We start from the raw sequence: 20111 nt of genomic DNA on the forward strand, positions 1-20111 counted from the left end.
AAATCAATAAAAAATATATTTGGGAAAAAAAAAGAAAGTGCTTTCTCCCCACAAATAAAAATGATTTCTATTATGTTGACTTCACCACTGAATTGGGCTAAGCATATAGCACATAACAGTTAAAACAAAAATACCCCACTAAAATCTTCTTTTTTTTTTTAAATAAATCTTTATTGTTCAGATTATTACAATTGTTCCTCTTTTTTTCCCATCATAGCTCCCCTCCACCCGGTTCCCACCCCACCCTCTACCCTTAACCCCCCGCCACTGTCCTCATCCATAGGTGTACGATTTTTGTCCAGTCTCTTCTCGCACCCCCCACAGCCCTTTCCCCCAAAGAATTGTCAGTCCACTCCCTTTCTATGCCCCTGATTCTATTATATTCACGTTTATTCTGTTAATCAGATTTTTTTATTCACTTGATTTTTAGATTCACTTGTTGATAGATATGTATTTGTTGTTCATAATTTTTATCTTTACCTATTTCTTCTTCTTCCTCTTCTTAAAGAATACCTTTCAGCATTTCATATAATACTGGTTTGGCGGTGATGAACTCCTTTAGCTTTTTCTTATCTGTGAAGCTCTTTGTCTGCCCTTTAATTCTGAATGATAGCTTTGCTGGGTAGAGTAATCTTGGTTGTAGGTTCTTGCTATTCATCATTTAGAATATTTCTTGCCACTCCCTTCTGGCCTGCATAGTTTCTGTTGAGAAATCAACTGACAATCATATGGGTGCTCCTTTGTAGGTAACTAACTGTTTTTCTCTTGCTGCTTTTAATATTCTCTCTTTGTCTTTTGCTCTTGGCATTTTAATTATGATGTGTCTTGGTGTGGTCCTCTTTGGATTCCTTTTGTTTGGGGTTCTCTGCGCTTCCTGGACTTGTAAGCCTATATCTTTCACTAGGTGAGGGAAGTTTTCTGTCATTATTTCTTCAAATACGTTTTCAGTATCTTGCTCTCTCTCTTCTTCTGGCAACCCCATAATTCGGATGTTGGTACGCTTGAAGTTGTCCCAGAGGCTCCTTACACTATCTTCATATTTTTTATTCTTTTTTCTTTTTCTTTTCCAGTTGGGTGTTTTTTGCTTTTTCGTATTTCAGATCTTTAACTTGATTCTTGTGATCCTCTAGTCTGCTGTTGGATCTCTGTACATTATTCTTTATTTCAGTCAGTATATGCTTAATTTCTAGTTGGTCCTTTTTCATATCCTTGAGGGTCTCACTAAATTTATCGGCGGTTTCTAGAAAATTCTTGAAAAACCATATAACTGTGGTTATGAACTCTATATCCAGTAGTTTGCTTTCCTCCATTTCTTTCATTTGTGACCTGTTTCTTTGTCTCCGCATTTTGGCTGCTTCCCTGAGTTGACAGAGTGGCTTTGTGTGCTAGGTATCCTATAGGGCCCAATGGCTCAGCCTCCCCAATTACCTGAGGTGGACACTCTTGGTGCACCCCTCTGTGGGCTATGTGCACAGTCTTGTTGTAGTTAAGCCTTGATTGTTGTTGGTATCACCGGGAGGAATTGACCTTCAGGCCAATTGGCTGTGAGGATCAGCTGTGTCTACGATGGCAGAACTTCTGTGCTGGAGACACCCTTATGAGACAAGACTTGCTTCAGTAGGGCTTTGGTGCTCACTGAGCCTGCCCCCTGAGTGTGTCCCTTCTGGATCTGAGGAGTTGTAATCTGGATGGTCCTTCTCTGACCCCTGGGTACACTGGCTCTTGGATCTCCAAGAAGGTGCCAATTTAGCCTCTGCCTGAGGCCATCCAGCAGGAGCTACGGAGAGATCTGCAGATTCCTCTTCTTTGTTTGGGTTTTGGAGGTGCCCAGATGAGGCCCAGCTGTGAAGCAATGCAAGCTGCTGTGGGGCATTGGGCCTTCTTTTGGATGTTCTGGGTTTCTCTGACCCAGCTGCAGTTTGTTAGGTAAGTTTAGATTTCAAAGGACCAGGCCATTAATATGCAAAAGCCTCTGTGCTCAGCTTGGATGGGGTGGAGTCTCAGGGCGGAGCAAACAGCAATGGCTTCCCGTCAGCCCTGCCCTAAGAGGCCCCTGGGTCTCAGTGTCCCGCGGTAATCGCTGCAAGCACCTCTGAGAGAAAGCTGCCCTCGAGTTCCGCCCACTGCCAGACAGTCCAGGTTCTCCCCGTATGAGTCTGGGTCCGCAGAGTCTCGCCCGGAACTGGAGTTCAGAGCAGTCAGGAGCTTTTGTCTCCCTCCTGATTGAGAAAGCCAGACGCGTACTCAGCTGCCAGCCCTCTCTGCACATGCACCTCCGTACCTCTGCCTTCCATAGCTCCTGTGAGTCTCAGTGTGCTTTTCTCTTTTCTTCTAGTTGTAGAATTTCCACTCAGCCAGCCTTCCGGTGGTTCTGGATGATGTCCGTTTTGTCTTTTAGTTGTAGTTTTGAAGTGGTTGTGCAAGGCAGCAGTTCAGGTGTTTACCTATGTTGCCATCTTGGTTTCTCCTCCCCACTAAAATCTTCTGCTTCTCTTTTAAATGCTTATTTCCCTACTAGAGGCCCATTGCAGGAAGATTCCTGCAATAGGGCTTCCTGCGGCGGTCTCCACTGCCCCACCTGCTTCCCTCCCTTCTCCGCCACCCCGCTTGCTTGCTTCTCCGCAGCTTTGCTCCCTTCTGCAGAGTTTGGCTTCCTTCTACGCTGTCTTTAGTCTTCGCTCCACACCTGGATATGCAAATAAACCGCCATCTTGGTTGGGTTAATTTGCATACTTGCTCCTGATTGGCTGGTGGGCGTAGCGGAGGTGCAGTTTCTCTTTTATTAGATAAGGATGCCAGCAATTTTTAACCTTTTTCATCTCATGGCACACAAACACTAATTACTAAAATTCTGTGGCACACCAAAACATACATTATATTTTTATACTAGAAGCCCGTTGCACGAAGTTTCGTGCAATAGACCTTCCTTCACCTGGCTGCCAGCACCAGTTTTCTGCCAGCAGCAGTTTTCCTCTGGCCACCCGCCAATCAGAGCGCCTCCCGCCAGTGCGATCGGCCACCCCGAGAGGAACTCTGATCGGAGCGGGTGGCCAGAGGAAAACTGCTGCTGGCGGAAAACTGGTGTTGGCAGCCATGTAATCGGCCACCCCGAGTTCTACCACCAGCGCCTTCCGCCGGCTCCATTGGTCCTCCCGCAGTGCCGGCCGTTGGGGCCTGCGGGAGGAACGGGGGGCGGGGACTCGAGTCCCCACCCCCCGCTCATCCTGTCAGTCCAATTGGCCACCCCAAGTCCCGCCCCCAGCCTGCCGCTGGCCCAATCGTGGGCATAGCGGAGTGATGGTTATTTGCATACTTCCCTTTTATTAGGTAGGATATTGTCAATCTGACAAAAACTATAGGTACAATTTTGATTAATTCACACCAGACACATATGTGTTGGCTGTTGTCATTTTTATTATTTGACAATCTATGGGAAAAGAGGTCAGTGCCCCACACTAAATAGTTATTGTATGTTTTAAATATTCTTGTGGTACACCAGTATGTGAAAAAGCAAAGGCTATGAAAGATATTAAGGAAGCAACTCCCAAAACATTTTAACTTGCAAAGAGCAAATTATAGTGTAGGTTAGAAAATATTGAAAGTTAATCTTATCCTAAGTCTCCACAAGGTCCAAACCATCATGATTTAATGCTCAAGTCTTATATGCTATTTAATTATTCCTTCCCAATATAATACACAGCTATTCTCAATCATTTTAAAAATAAAAGCATAACACCTACTTCAAAAACAGTAGCTTTCATGAAAACAGTGTGGTATACACAACTGCTCTCATAGATTACAACTCAATAACTACAAAAAAATTTGCCTTACGCTGAAATCTTACTTTGATAAGAATTGTAATTTACAACTAAGATTCCTACAGTCACAAATTGAAGGGTTCCTGCCCCCATATTTGTGAAAGATTAAAAAAACAACCAAACCCTGCTTTAGAAGAGGAAAAATCCAGAAGTTTAGCACAGGCAACTATCTGATCTAATGAGTCATCAGTCTCTCCCATACACACTGCAGAACACCGCAGGGGCAAATCACACCACCAGAGGCCCACTTTTTTTCCCTTCCATCCTACAAGGTCCTCTCCAAATTGCTACTGGTTAATGTACTATACATGGTAATCTCATCCCAGAAATAATTATTTTAAATATAAGTCTTGGATGATATGGCTGTTGGGGGCAAGGGTGAGGTGTTATATGAAAGCTAAGTACCAAGGTTCTAAGATAATATTTATTTACATACAAATTCCTGGGACACTTCATTGACATTGAATATTATTTTAATGTAACACTTGAAAAAGTACATTCTATCCAACTGATTAAAAACGACCTTTGGAAGTAATAGTAAAAAATGAAGAAAAGTCTAGTTGATTATAATCAAATAATTATTTGCATATACAGTTTACCTTCTTAGAGAAAGGCATCATGAATCTGTTTAATATTCTTATGCTTGGTCAAAAAAGTTATAGGACAGGTAGAATTCCAGCTAACAACATTACCTTATATAGACAGAGTATAGTATTAAATCATTTTGTGAAGTATTTTTCTATTCATTTCATTTAACCTACCTACTCAGTAACCCCATTAAGGAAGGCTTATGTGGCAGATTACTGACTATGCATAACTAGTTCCCCAGTTTTCCTTGTCAACAAAACCCTAACTTGGTTCAATCCTGATTAGCCCATCAAAGTAATTCCAATTCCCTTGCCAGTGACTGGTTTGGAAATGAGAATAACTTTTAGACCAATAAGAGGTAAGGCAACGTTTGTTGGAGAGGTTCTGGAAATTTCTTTGCTTTTTTAAACAGTCTGCTACTCCAAGTTCATCGGGAAAAGGACTGTCCTTAGCATATTCTCTTCTGAGAGGATCCTTAACTTTCATGGCCTCTGAATCCTGCAATGGTGGTTAGGCTTTTGGATAGATTTTCTCAGTCAGCTATGAAGTGAATTTCCCAATTTCAAAAAATGTTAGCAGTCATGCATGATTATTATATCCCCTTCCAAAGTAGTCAACCTAGAAATTTTATGACTACCAAAAGAAAAAAAAAAAGGTCATTGCTCAAGATACTTAGAAACTTCTCTTGAAAACTGCTTACAAATACCATAACACTCTTTTGAATATTACTGAGAACTTTTCTTGATTGCTTTGCCAAGAAAACACTATGAGCAGTCAAACTGGCCAAATATAAGCAATGCATGTATTTAAGATGGATTACATACAAGAGTCAGCACTGACAGTGTTGCAGTAAAAATGCTATTATATTTGTATTATAAAATAATATTTATATATTCAAATAGATTGTTCTGTCATTTATTTCATGGATGGAATAGAAGAGAAAGAAGGTTCACAAACTGTGCAAAGGCATATTAACCCTATGTTAAAATGAAGCATCACCACAAATAAGTCCACCTCCAACTCAGGAATCCAAAAAATCTCTGCAATGAAAATATGCCTAATATCCTGTATAATAAAAGTGTAATATGCTAATTAGACTGGACGTCCTTCCAGACGACCTTCCAGACGAAGCCGGGAGGCAGAGGCAGCCACCGTGGCGGCTGGGGCAGAGCTCCTTGCATGAATTTCATGCTTCGGGCCTCTAGTAGGTGATAAAACACTTCACAATGTATATTTAAAAGTAGTACTTTAATCAAAAGTCTACCGATATTTTCAATTCAGAGGGCAAGAATTCTGCATTTCTAACAATTTGCCTCGTATTCTATGATTAATAATAGCCAGGGTTTATTTAACTAAATTGGCTGTGGGGAGAAGGATAATCACTGAAGAAGGTTTTCTTTTTAAAATATATATATTTTTAAATGATTTCAGAGAGGAAAGGAGAGGGAGAGAGATAGAAACATCAATGATGAGAGAGAATCATTGACGGGCTGCCTACTGCACATCCTACACTGGGGGGTCGAGCCCACAACCTGGGCATGTGCCCTGACCAGCAATTGAACCCTGACTTCCTGGTTCATAGGTTGGTGCTCAATCACTGAGCCACTCCGGTTGGGCTGAAGAAGGTTTTCAATAGCACGGTTTGTTAGGTACTAACTTCTAGTTCTTCTGGTATGTTCATAGTCTTCAATATTGCTCCTTTGTAGTACTTGCCACTATTGTAATGAAAAACCTGTCAATGGAGTTTTTCAAAGTCTGTCTCCATTGCTAAACTGTTTAAGTGCCAGGAAAAAGGGACTACGTCTCCTTTGTTTATGGAGTATCCCAATTATATGTAAAGCACTGATACACAGTAGGCAATTACTGAATAGTGCCCAATGACAGTAATGGCAAAGGTATGTGGGAAATAGGCAGGGTGATTCATTGAGTGAAAACACTGTAGATACAACCCCTTTGAAGTGCACACAATGAATATTTCTGTGGACCAGCCCATGTAACGGTACGTAAGAAATGTTTTAATAAAAATTTTGTAACTTAATTTTTACAATATCCTGTTATACATAATTAATAACGAACTACAACGTTTGCTAATGACTGATTACAATAATCATGATGCATCCATTTCCCTTATGTGCCTTACACGCAGGCGCAACATTTCTCTTCACTAATACTAGCAGTGAATATTTTAGCAGCCCATTGTCACATCATTAGTCTTGTACTGATTTATTTGGTGTGCGCAACAGGAAATATTTCACTTTCAGAGAACAAGAAAAGTAGGTTTATTTGCATTATGCTTATTAACTTGTGCAATTATTCATGTCTGGTAAGTTAATGTTCAAGAAAAAATATTAATTTTTATTAAAATGTCCTATTATTTTATATTAATGATTACTCATTTATTTCAGCCCTTTGTATTCAGCATGTCTCACTGAAATAAACCTACGTTTCTATGAAAATTGAAGCTTTTGTTTTTTTGCAGTCCACGTAAACTTAAACCTTGTTTATCTGGCCCATGTTAGCCTTTGAGTTTGACATGCTTGCAGTAGGGCCATAATGCTTATACAAAATACATCATATTCACTTTTGTTTTTACTTGTCAGCTAACAGTTACAAGACTACAGGCCTAAAAGAGGACCTTAACCCTAGAAGGACTGTAGGGGAAACAGCTGAAAACAACCAAACAGGTTTCTTTCTGTTCGGAATGAATTTATGTGGTTCTTGATAAGGCTTTGTGGGCACCCTCTTGTCCTGTCAAGTTCAGCAAATCCTGGGAATTTCCACTCCCTTAACAGCTCAGGAGTACATAAGTTAGATATGCAACTAAAGTACTTACTCATCTATGTTTGCAGAACAGGGCTTACTGGTAGTATTCTGGTTGAGGATTTAGGAAAATCTTAACCCTATCTTAAATAAATTTTTGAGCCATGAGGAATAGAAGAGTTTGTCTTCCAAGACTCAGGCTAATATTTTGGATATTAAAGTTGCTATAGAGTTCAATGATTCATTTGGAGGGTGGAGGTAGTGGAAGAGTTATTTACTGTTGTATACTGCTTTGATTTGAGGTAGAAATAATTCACAATAAAGAATCAATAGTCTGTTTATCTCTGTCTATTCATAGGTACTTTCCCCACCCTCCTTATCAAACAGTATCTTTGGATAAGGATGAGATCATATTTAAAACACACACATACACCTACCCCACTGAACAATAGCAGGTACTATTAATCTATATTCAAGCACTGTAGCTACACTAAGCTGGGTTCTGAACAAATTTCTGTAGTTTAAGTGTCTGCTTTGGATCACGTTAAAGAGGTTGGTATCAATCAGCCTGCTTTGTGTTTTAACAAGAAGAGATATTATTTTTCCTTCAAACAAATGAAATAGAAGACACAGAGTAGAAGAATGAAGAATTTGTGGATGTTGTAACACATCTGAATAAAGCCCCTTACAGCCTAATTCTGCATTACCTAAGACTAGTACCTATAGATCAGGCGTCCTCAAACTACGGCCCGCGGGCGGGTGTTTTTGCCGTTTTGTTTTTTTTACTTCAAAATAAGATATGTGCCGTGTGCATAGGAATTTGTTCATAGTTTTTTTTAAACTATAGTCCGGCCCTCCAACGGTCTGAGGGACAGTGAACTGGCCCCCTGTTTAAAAAGTTTGAGGACCCCTGCTATAGATTATTAAAAACCAATTTTTCATAAGAAAGGATACAGCTTTGCCTACATTCAGCTAGCTATTACACTCAGTGTTTATAATAATTGGCAATCTGACTCTGTTTTAACTGTATATCAACGCCCCACCACTGCGTGGTTCCCCACCTCCCCCCCCCCCCCCCCGTGCTCCTTCCCTCACCACCACACCCCACACCCCTGGGGAAGGGAGAGGATGGGAGCGAGACAAACCCTTGTGTTGAGAGCTAACTTTCAATAGATCACAGCGAGGGAGCTGCTCACTTAATCTTAATCACAATGGAAGTCCTTTTAGGATGTATTTGGAAATCTTTTTAACTCAACAGTACATATTTAACTTTTAATTGATCTAAAAACATCCTATAATATGCCTGTGTCATTACCTATGTATATAGATAGATATATAGGTATCTCAATACCCTTATTGACAAGCATTCCCTTTTTTTTTTAGGTTTTTGCTACTACAAACACTGCTGCAATCAACATTCATGTAAAAACTTGCTTACTAACTGTTGCTTTTATGTCTAACAAAAAAAAATTCTACAGAGTGGGATTGCTGGATGGTAGAATATGTATTTTCAATAACGGCTATTGCCTGATTGATTACTAAAACCGCTGTAACAATTTACATCTCCACCGGTATCAAATGAGAAAATCCTTTGCCACACATCCCTGTGAGCAGCAGGTTTACCACTTGATTTGTGTTAGTCAGAAAACAATATTATATTGTTACTATACTAATTACTAGTGAGGTTATACAACTTTTCATAAGTTTGTTGAATTTTGATTTCTCTTCTGGGAAGTTCTGGTCATATGTTTTATCCATGTTTCTATTGTGTGAACTTTTTCTTAACAGCAATAGTTCTTAAAAATGTTAATTTTTTAATCTGTTATATGTATTTCAAACATTTTTTTCAGTCTGTCTTGTCTTTTATTTTTGATATTAAAAAATTGTTCATTATATTATCTATGTTTGCTTTTATAACTTTTAAGTTTCCAATCTTGTATATATAAAAAAAAATCAGGGAGTTTAATATTTTAAGTATTTCACTATTTATATTTAAGCTTTTAATCATCTGAAATTTTATTTTGCAAATACTGCAAAGTCCTGGCTCAATTTTATTTTCTTCTAGACAGACAAGTTATGTCAGTTACATTTACTATATATGTGCCCTTATTTCCCATTCGATTGAAATATACTGTCTCATGTATTAAATTCCTTTATATGAGGACTTCTGGTCAACATTCCAGAGTGGGTAGTAAATGCCCACTCACATCCTCCCACAATCACATCAAAATTACAACTAAGTTACAGAACAACCATCATTCAGAACTGCCTGACATCTACCTGAACAGAAGTCGTATAACAAAGGATATAAAGAAGAAGCCACACTGATTACTATGTACAGAATATATATACTATATGTATTAGAGAATACACTTATTAAGCCAAAGTCACTTTCATTTCATAATATAAAAAAGAAAATAGTAAGACTCTTAAAGTTTTACTACTAATCTCTTAAAAAAATTTTTCCTCAGAACAAATGAGTAATAATTTTTTTCAAGAGTAAGGTGAAACATAAACTCATGATAGCTATACTTCAATTATTATTTAATTTACTGATATTTTCCAATGCAAACCCACTAATCCTTGTGAATCATCTCAATCTAGGAAGGGAAAAATTTTATTCTACTTCATTTCTCCATTATGTTTTTTACATGCCTATGTCTATTTCACATGAGGGTAAAAATAAGATATAAAAACACTTAAAATAAAAGGCAAAAATTTTAAACATAAGTATAAACTCATGTTTTCTATAGGTCTGTACAATTTTAATATATTTCTATAATCCATGATAGGGATAATAATTTAGAAATAGGAGAACTACCTCCTTAAATTGATTCCACATACTAATGATCATATGCTTTGGAAAATCTTAAGTCACTGTAGTTGCCAAAATAATGGTCTTTATGTTGATATTTTCCGATCCTATTAATAAATCTGCTTTATAATATTTGCTAAAAGTATATTTTTCTTTCTCCTCTATTTTTCTGAATGGCCTCATTACAATTCCTAGCTTTTCCTCAATACCACCAATCCTCATTTCAAATTCTACTCCTTTCTCCAAACCTGTTACTCAATTTTATAAAATGTCTTTAGTCTTCTTTATAGTGTACAGGATGGGGCAAAAATAGGTTTACAGTTATTAATAAGGAAATTAATACAATCATTAATAAATAATAATACAAGAATAAACTCTGTTTCGTGTACTCACAACTGTAAATCTACTTTCCCCCCACCCTAGGGGGACTAGGCCCTCTTCGTTTAAGATCTAACAGTACCTATGGACAGATTTAAACATGAGGGAATTGAAGCTTAGATTAAGTAAACTGTCCAAGGTCACAAAGCTTAGGAAATCTATTCTAGTAAAGTCTGTACTATTTTGCTTTACAGTTCAATACCACTTAGGTTAGCCCTGGGCAGTGTGGCTCAGTGGTTAGAGAGTCGGCCCACAGACCGAAAGGTGAGAGATTTGATTCCTGATCAAAGGCACATACCTGGGTTGCAGGTTTGATCCCTTGCCCCATTAGGGGTGTGTGCACTGATGTCTCTCTCTCAGGTTGATGTCTCTTTCTCTTCCTCCTCCTCCCTCCCTCCCTTTCACTCACTCTAAAAATCAATGGAAAAATATATCCTAGGGTGAGGATTTAAAAAAAAACAAAAAACCCACTTAGGTTTTAAATATTTTCACATAGGTTATCTATAGTTTAATCTCACTTAAACTCACAGTAACCTTGACAGGAAGGTTGCTAAGTATAAAAACCTTAATTCACACCCCCAACTTTACTTAAAAGAGCATGTAACTAAAATGGCAGAGTTGAATGATGATCTTGACTTTTAGTTGAGTGCTATATCACTTGTCTGTACAACCCACTTTTTCATTAAGTAGAACTCATTCTCATCCCCTTCCTTTCACTTTCATCCAAATGTGTTGTGAAAATAAACTGGTCACTGTATTAATAAAGTCCATCTGAGGTTTATATCTACTGTACTGACCATGACTTGGATGGTTATTAGCAATTTATATTTGAAAACTAATAGTGCACAACCTCAGAAGGAACTACGATCTGCAAGAGCTTTGAAAGTAGTTTAATTTCCTTGTCCAGTTGTCAAAAACTCATTCAATAAACAATTTACTGTGTACCTATCAGGTACATCAGCATCCTAGTGCTGAAGACACAACAGTAGAGACACTGTCCTGTCCTTGAACTGCTAGGAGCTTTATGGTTTACTAAGTAACAGCCCAGAAAACAGTACTTAAATGTGCTAAAAGGGAAAACTGAGGAATAGAAAACATTGTGTAGTAATATGTGGCCTACAGGCTCTCTGCCCATAGGGAAAGAAAGCATTGTTGATGGTGGCGATAATCTATAAAGGCAATGAAATATTAAACCTCAGAGTAAGCACGTAAGAGGTATTAGGAATCCTAACACAAAAATCCTTGTGTGCCATTTAATATTGGACTATAGCACAATTCCCTAATATATGGTAAGATTTTTTATATGTAATACTAATTAACTGATAAAGCTAGTCTAATGACTTCCAAGCTTCAAATTACCTGTTGGTGTGTGTAAACTGTGTATTATATCAGAGGTCTTTTTCAACTTAAACTTTAATAGCAATTTAGTATCAATTCCTGCTGCTAATCTTTCTGATTTCATTCGTGGTCTAAGTTATTACTTTAATAAGCTCCCTAAAATTGGGGGAATTGTGAAGTAAAACTGCAGAGTCATTCAGCCTCTTTCATACTGACATTCCCCCAACTAGTACTCATTGCTTTTTAGCTGGTTTTCTTCCCCATTTTGGTCTTATCCAGACAGGACTGGTTTGAACCTCTAGGAAACTTCAGGAATTTGTCTAATTTGGTGGACTGTCACTGAAGGAGGGGAAGTCTTGTTAAATCACTATTACTCTAGAATTTAACTTTTGTTTTCCTTGGCAAAATCAGACCAGTTAATTGTGGAGAAGTTGGAAGATGCAGAAAACCAAAAACAAGTCAGTCACACTCACCATTCAAAGATGACTCCATCTTTCTCATTTTCCAGCTCTTTTTAATGGGTTCTTCAATTATATTGGTTAAAAAATTAAAAGGTTTAACTGAGAATATTATTTTTCAGATTAAAAATTTACATTTTAAAATCAAAATTATAATTTCTGCTAGGCCTTTCAATTTAAAAGAACCAAGGGACTTTCTTTGTTTGCAGTATAAATAAAAGAGTTTAAACCCCAAACTGAAAAACACTCTTCCCTAAATCACAATGTTTGGGGTCAAAACATTGGTTACTACACTGCAAATGAAATGGGAGTACACTGGGTTGGGCAAAAACCTCAGCAAAACAAACTTCTATATTTTCACAAAATACTATTCATCAAAATCTGAAGAGGTCACCTGGAGTTTTACAAATGGGGAAAGCTAAGGAGGGGCGTAAGTGCTACTTAAAATGGATTTACTGCTGGTCAAGGAACTGCTTGGGAGTGGCAAGTAAGTGCGATATTAGGGAGACATGGCAGGAGAAAACGTCAAAGGCTTAACATACGAAGTCAGCAGACTTCACCGCCTTTCCTTTCAGTTTATGGTGAAACACACTTGATTCAACAATATTCCAGCCCAATTAGTGTTCTGAAGAACTAGTTCCCTTTTAGTGAAACCTAGTAACTTTCCCATAAACCAGCCAGTCTCGAATCGCGACACCCGAAATACCATCTTTCAACGCCTCCCCATTCAATCGAGACTGTCGTTACTTACACCTCCTGTTTATTCTTTCAACTACCCTCTCCCTTACTGCACCATAAAATCACAGAACAGAAAGCTAAAAGGCTTGCTTTTACCTTCCAAAGCATTGTGGACAAGGCCATCAGCTAAAAACTCAAAATTACTGAGAAAGCACGTTCGGAAGCAGGCTTTACAGTGACTCTGCAGTCAGGGCCACCTCAGTGTCCTCCCCTCCCAAGCCAGTCTCACCGGAGACGCCCCTGCCTCCAGGGCTTTTCATACTTGCCCGCTCCCCAGCCGCAGGATGAAGGGGAAGACGGTCAGGGCCCCTCCCAAAGCATGGGCTTTGGGGATTGGAAACGACAGGCTACTGCAGACCCCCAAGGATGGCTGAATCCATCCCACTACCCGAAGCCCCAAAGACTCCGAACAGGGAACCATAATGGCCGCACTCACCCCCAAAGCCGAGAAAAGTGGACGTCTCAACCCGCGGGGGCGAAAACAGTGGGGGAGCGGGGGTGAGGAGAACTGGCGAAATGAGCCCCTCGTCCGCGCAGGATGACAGCGGGAAGGAAGCCCCGAACAGCTGAGGCCGCCGTCCACACTCTCCCTTCTCCCACCCCTTCCCTGATCCCCACCTGCCGCCGGTTACAGGTCGCCGCTCACCCGACACTGCGCGAGAAGCAGGAACAGCACAGACCCCGGACCTCCAGGCTCGGCCACTGAGGGAGGGGAAGTCTTCAGCTGCAGAAGGCGGGGGGGCGGGTCTAGACAGTCACGTGACCCTGAGCTCCGCCCCGCCGTCACCAGGCTGGCGCCTTACATCTTAGGGGCCTGTATTTTTGCGGATTGTTTGAACGTTAATTTTGTTGCGATTAAAATTCTAAGAAAAAACAAAAGCTAAAAACTCCCATAAAGATTATGTTGTAAAGTGCAACCTGGAAGGCACGGGTGGAATGGGTTAAAGTATATACCGGACTGCTAAGGAAGTGACGCTACCCCACGATCTACAGACCGGAAATGGCGATAGAGTTCCCTCCCCGCGGCGCCGGACTGCAACACCTCAGGCTGGGAGGTTTGGAGCAATCACGTGATCTCAAAGCTTGCTGGGCTGAAGCCAAGTTACCCGGCCAATTACGTTTCCTGGTCTTTAAAACAAAACAACCACCTCATTTACGTTGAATATTCCACAGACTTCTTTACTTTTAGAGGAACCTACTTTATAAAATCGTATTACGAGAAAAGGGCATTTGAAAGTCATCAGGGAGACTATCAACTGGGAAGAGGCGGTTCGGGAAAGGCTGATCTTCCTGAAGTAGGGGAGGTGAGAGAGGGGCGGAAAAACCCGGATTTTACCGCCACGGCGTACCGGGCAAGCCTCACGAGTAGTGTCGTAAGGGATGGGAGGAGGAAGATGACGCAAAGAGCACAGCCCACTAGAAAGATGGAGGTCCCAGAGTGGGGGAGGGGAGAAGGGTACGCGGAGACCAGCAGTGCGGCTGCGCGGGAGGCGGCCTACGCGCCGGCGCGCAGAGGGGGCGGGGTGAAAGGTCACAACGCGGCGGCGGGTCGGGCTGGCGGCGGCGGCGGGCGGGAGCCGAGTGCCCCGTGTGCACGTGTGGAGAAGCGGCGGTAACAGCGCGGCGGCGGGAGGCACTCCGCCCCCTCCCGGGACGCAGGGCCGTGCTCCACTCTCGCGGCCTCCGTCACCCGCTCAGCTCCGTGCCTGAGGCGAGGAGGCCGGCTGGTGGAGTTGAGTGGCCCGAGCGGAGGGCGCCGAGAGCTGAGGTCGGCGGCGACGACGGCGTTGATATCGGTGGTAACTACGGCCTCAGCAGGCGGGGAAGATGAAAGGGTGAGGAAGGGCAGCCGGGCCGGGCTGGGTCGGCGGGGCAGGATTGCGAAGGAGGGGAGAGACTAGGTGAAGACCTGGCGGAGGGAGATTTCTGGGTTTCTCTGCTCACGGAGGGGGCGGAGGCTCGGCTCCGGCTGTTGGCGCGCTGAGGGGCCAACAGTGGCAAGACCCAGTCAACCCAGGATCTCGGCCTAGAGCACGAAGTGTGTTGACTGGAGAATAGCAACCGAGTGTGACCACAGGGTAATGCTCTTGTGAGGTGCCTGGGGTCTCCCACCCGGAAACGGAGGGCCGAGACACCTCCGGCCCGCCACTCCAAGTGGAGTGGTCTGGTTGTCCTCTTCAGTCCAGGCTCCACACTGGGAACCTTGGCGTTGGCCATCTTTCCGTTTTATTCGCACTTGAGAGCTGTGCAGGACCTTCTGGAAGAAGAAGGAATTGGAATAAAAAGCAGGGAGTATTAAGAGGTAGTGACTCAACTGGATTTGGGTTGGGTCTGACCGAGTGGAGGGGGGCGGAGAGAGCGTGAGCTCTGTAGTCTTGGGGTGCCAACATGTTTAAGGAAGAAGTATTGTTGATCAGTAGGTGGAGCTCTTGCTCCAGGAGTTTAGTATTGCCCCCGTACTGTGGGGGTCCTTAGTTACTATGAAGCTTTCTTCAGGTAATTGGCAAGAGTTAATATTCTTTCATAGTTTTCCTCTTGGATAAAATTAGGGATTATTTTGGTTCGAATATTTCCATTTGGATAAGCTGTCACCTTACTATTAAATTACATACTGTTAAAATATTAATTACATAACACGGTATTTTAAAATATTGGCTGTTTGAGAGCTTGCCTTTACCCTCCTTAGAGGACGAAGTGTAATCTTATCAGAGTTAAAAGCTTTCTGAGATGCCTGAGTTTTCTTGTGTTTTTTTTTTCATTAAAGATTCTTTGAAAGTATTTTTATTGATGTAATTTTCTAGTAATGCATATATCAGACTATTTTCAATTTATTTAATCATGCCTTTGTTATTTGATATGTGGATAATTTTAAGATATTCACTATACTCTTGTAAATGTATCTTTAAAAATAATTTTAATTAAAATTTTTTAATTAAAATTTTTTATTGTTGACACTGTTGCAGTGTGTCCCATCTCCCCCCTTTTGCCCTCCTCCATCCAGTCACCGCCCCCCCTTGCCCTTACTGCACTATTGTCTGTGTCCAAGGGCTGTGCATATATGTTCTTTGGCTAATCCTTCACCTTCCTTTATCCAGTCCTCTTCCCCTCCCCTCTGACAGCTGTCAGTCTGTTCCTTGTATCCATGCCTCTGGTTCTATTTTGTCAATTTATTTTGCTCATTAGAATCCACTTATTAGTGATATCATTTGGCATTTGTCTTTCTCTGATTGGCTTATTTCTGCTTAGCATAATGATCTCCAGGTCCATCTATTCTATTGCAAAGGGTGAGAGTTTCTTCTTTTTTACTGCCTGGGTTTTTTTTTATTATTGCAAGTCCGTTAAAGAATTGTAACTGTGTTTTGAGTTAATGAAGCCTTTCCAACTATTCAACAACCCTTTTGAGGGTGAAATAAAAGTCAGTCTTCTAAGTAATCTCATACTGCTGAAAATATTATCTTGGTGTGTTTATGTGTTTGAGGTCGCAGAAGTCCAAAAGTGTAATTTGGCTTTAGCTCTGTAATGTGATTCTTTACTCTGATTTTGTTTTATCTACTGTTGAATCATATGTCTTATAATTAAAATTTCAAAATCATGAAGAAATGTTTCCTTTATTTCACATCAGATTCTAAAGAGTTCCAAACAAGATTTCAATTGAGAAATATGAGAAGTGTTCACTACACTTGAATTATGGTCTAGGAAGTTTGGCTATTTTATATATGAACAGATGTAATTTGGTGAGTTTTTCTTGAGTATAGGTGCTGGTTTTTTACTCAATTTTGTAGTCTCTTGGACATTCAATATTTATTTGTCTTGTTCTGTCAATGTAATAAAAATGAGGCTGAAGAAGAGTTCCCATTGAGACCGTGTGCATGGGTTTATAAAGGAGGGCCTCCAATAAATTATTCTGTATGCTTGGTTCCAAAATCTTTGGTTTAACTCAATCTTGCTACGGTAATGTTCTGGTAACTATGTTGGCAATAGAAATGAGACAAACAGTGGTAGTAATCACAGTCTACCTTCATAAGGCAATTATCTTTTATTTAAAATAGTTATTCTTGTATATCAACCTAGTGGAGACAAATCCCCATAAATGAGTGAAATTTAGGGAAACTGACTAAATTTAGAGGAAATTTTTATTGAGTCTGTACCTTATACCATCAGCTATGCCTGAAATGAAGAGTCCTTAAATCTAGTTCCTATTATTGGGAGCTTAAAATTGTGTTATTAGAGGTAAACTTTTAAGATGATTTCATAGGAATAGTGCCTTTAACTTCACATATGAACTAACTCCCAGGTAAGATGGGACTTAAAATTTTTTTTTTTTTATTTCTGAGTCTTGTATTTAAAAGCCTGAACAAATGAAGACAGTAGACATTATTTAAAATATCTTACGATCCTTGAGTTCAAAGACTTCTATCAACATGCACAATGTGGTTAGTGTTAAAAGACCTGTGAAAATGATTATATGGTTTTCGTATGAAATTTTATTTGCTTAAGTGTCTTATTGTCTATTGAAGCTAGCTGAACTGTAAGTTGAATAGAAATATCTAAAAATTGGGAACAAATGCAGAACTTACAGTCTAAATCAGTCTGCTATTTAAATATTTTATATCATTGCCTATATTATCATTTAAAAACTTTAGTTACTATTTTACCTGCTTTTCTTCCTATATTACTTAGTTTTTATTATTAGCAGTAGGACATTTCATTATATTGGCATGTATTTGTCTTTTCTCCATTATAGATAAATTTGCAGTTAATTACTGCATGTATGTGTTTATTTTTTAAAGGGTTTTTATTTTTAGAGAGAAAGGGAGATGTATATATCAATGTGAGAGTGAAACATCCATCAGCTACCTCCTGCACACCCCCAATGGGGATTGAGCCCACAATCCTGGCATGTGTCCTGACCTAGCTGGTGTAGCTTAGTTGATTGGGCATCGTCCCAGGTACCAAAGGGGTTTATACTCTCGTTTCTCTTCAGATCATATAAATCTTTCATCTTTTACTGTGTGTATTTATATGCATGGTCTAGAAATCTGAGGTATGTTAGCTGTTACTTCCTTTTGTACTAAAGTTGCTTGTTTTGAACCAGGAACATTGTAGGTTGAATTTGTGGTTGGTAAGCTGATTTTTTTTTTAATCTATTGTTCCACTTAGGGAAAGTGATCTTCAAGTATGAAGTTATGCCATACATAGCCATGACTGAGATGGCAATGTAATTAATCAGTATAATAGAAAATAAAACTGAATTCATTTATTCTTTATCTGTAGTTGAGGTGTAGTAAAAATTAGTTCTAATAAAAATGTCTAACAAGATGTGAATGCATGTGCACAAAGATGGAAAAATAGCAAAAATCTATCTACACTAATAAAAGAGAAATATGCAAATTGACTGTACCTCCATGACGCCCATCAGCATGAGTATGCAAATTGACCCAACAAAGATGGCGGGTTAATTGGCATACGCAGGCGCGGAGCGGCCGGGCAGGACGCCTGCTAGGAGTGGGAGGGCGGGGAGGTGGAGGGAGCTACAGGAGCTGCGCTCCGGCTTGGAGGGAAGACTTGTAGGCTCCCGGGTGGCCCGGAGTGAGGACCTGCAGGCTCCCGGGCAGCCGGGAGCAAAGCCATGGGAAGGAAGGCCTATTCTTGAACGAATCTTCATGCAACGGGCCTGTAGTCTCTCTTTCTCTCTCTCTCTCCCCTCTCTCTCTCTCTCTCTATATATCTATCTATCTCTCTCTCTCTCTCTCTCTCTCTCTCTCTCTCTCTCTATATATATATATATATATATATATAGAAGCCTAAGCAACCAGGCAACTGGCTGGTCACTATGACGCACACTGATCACCAGGGAGCAGACACTCAATGCAAGGAGCTGCCCTCTGGTGGTCAGTGCATTCCCACAGCCAACCTCCCATGTTCCCTCCCCCTGGCTGGCTGGCCCCGATCAGCCCTGATTGCTGGCCAGGTCGAGGGACCCCACCCATGCACAAATTCGTGCACTGAGCCTCTAGTATAAACATAATATGTGGAATGGTGTAGTTTAGTAATTGAAATGTTAAAATATAAAATTCTGGAATCAGAAATCCTATATAATAAAGCCTATGTAGTGTTATGCTCTCGTGCAATGCCATCACAAGATGGCCACCACAAGATGGCTGGCAGGGGAGGGCAGTTGTGGGTGAACAGGCCGGCAGGAGAGGGCAGTTGGGTGGGACCAGGCCAGCGGGGGCGGGGGGCAGTTGGGGGTGACTGGGCCTGCAAGGGAGGACAGTTGGGGGTGATCGGGCCGGCAGGGGAGCAGTTAGGCATCAATCAGGCCAGCAGGGGAGCGGTTAGGGAGCGATCAGGCTGGCAGGCAGAAGCGATTAGGAGCCAGCAGTCCCGGATTGTGAGAGGGATGTCCAGATTGGAGAGGGTGCAGGCCAGGCTGAGGGACACCCCCCTCCCTCTTGTGCATGAATTTCATGCACCGGGCCTCTAGTAAATTTATATTGAAGAACTCAGTACAGTTGTTGCCTCTGACAGCTTATTGGCTAGGAAGGGGCACAAATGGAGTTTGTTGTTGTTGTTGTTGTTTTAATTTCAGAGAGGAAGGGAGGAGAGAGAGAGAAATATCAATGATGAGAGAGAATTATTGATCGGCTGCCTCCTGCACATCTCCTACTGGGGATCAAGCCCACAATCTGGGCATCTGACCTCCTAGTTCATAGGTCGATGCTGAACCACGGAGCCACACCGGCTGGGCACAAATGGAATTTCTGAAGTGCTATAAATATTCTGTATCTTTACCTTGGATGTTGATTACATAGGTGTGTACATATGTAAAAACAAATCAGTAAACAAGATATGCTTCAATAAAACAGTTTTTAAGGTCTTATTGCTAATTTTGTAAGAAAAAACACACACACAACAACGAACAGAAAAAGCCAGCCAGGCTGAAGTAGAATTCGGGAACTTTTGTAAACCTTCAATTTATACCTCTTGCTTCTATGAAGCCGATAACTTGTGGGCTGTTGATTGAGATACTGGATTTTAACAAATACTTTGTAATGTCCCCTTGCTATGTTAAGATAAATTCATATATAACCCACCTGTACCACATTTATTTTAAAAGTCAATATAATGTCCTAACTGATATAAAGGAGAAATAAAGGAAAGTAAACTATATTTCAGTCTAAATGATCAGGTACAGCTATACCATAAATCATAAGA

At 40.7% G+C, this 20111-nt stretch overlaps 2 protein-coding genes across 6 annotated transcripts in view; one reads left to right on the forward strand and one right to left on the reverse strand.

Moving 5' to 3' along the window:
- The window catches only part of ATP6V1A (ATPase H+ transporting V1 subunit A), a 59964-nt gene extending 46355 nt beyond the window's left edge, over positions 1-13609 (reverse strand). For 2 of the 4 annotated variants that reach the window (XM_008146608.3, XM_054713962.1), the window contains exon 1: positions 13540-13609. The gene's annotated coding sequence lies outside the window, so the exon portion shown is untranslated. Of the gene's footprint in view, positions 1-13329; positions 13350-13511 lie in introns of those variants that run through there. The other 2 variants (XM_028153308.2, XM_028153307.2) reach the window with 2 other exon arrangements.
- A 796-nt stretch (positions 13610-14405) lies between these two features.
- Positions 14406-20111, forward strand: part of NAA50 (N-alpha-acetyltransferase 50, NatE catalytic subunit) — a 39128-nt gene continuing 33422 nt past the window's right edge. For both annotated transcript variants that reach the window (XM_028153310.2, XM_028153311.2), the window contains exon 1: positions 14406-14728. In XM_028153310.2, coding sequence (XP_028009111.1) covers positions 14721-14728 — 8 coding nt within the window. In that variant the 5' untranslated portion in view covers positions 14406-14720. The remainder of the gene's footprint in view (positions 14729-20111) is intronic.

The sequence above is a fragment of the Eptesicus fuscus genome, chromosome 3 (genome assembly GCF_027574615.1).
Source record: "Eptesicus fuscus isolate TK198812 chromosome 3, DD_ASM_mEF_20220401, whole genome shotgun sequence".
NCBI classification, from domain to species: domain Eukaryota; kingdom Metazoa; phylum Chordata; class Mammalia; order Chiroptera; family Vespertilionidae; genus Eptesicus; species Eptesicus fuscus.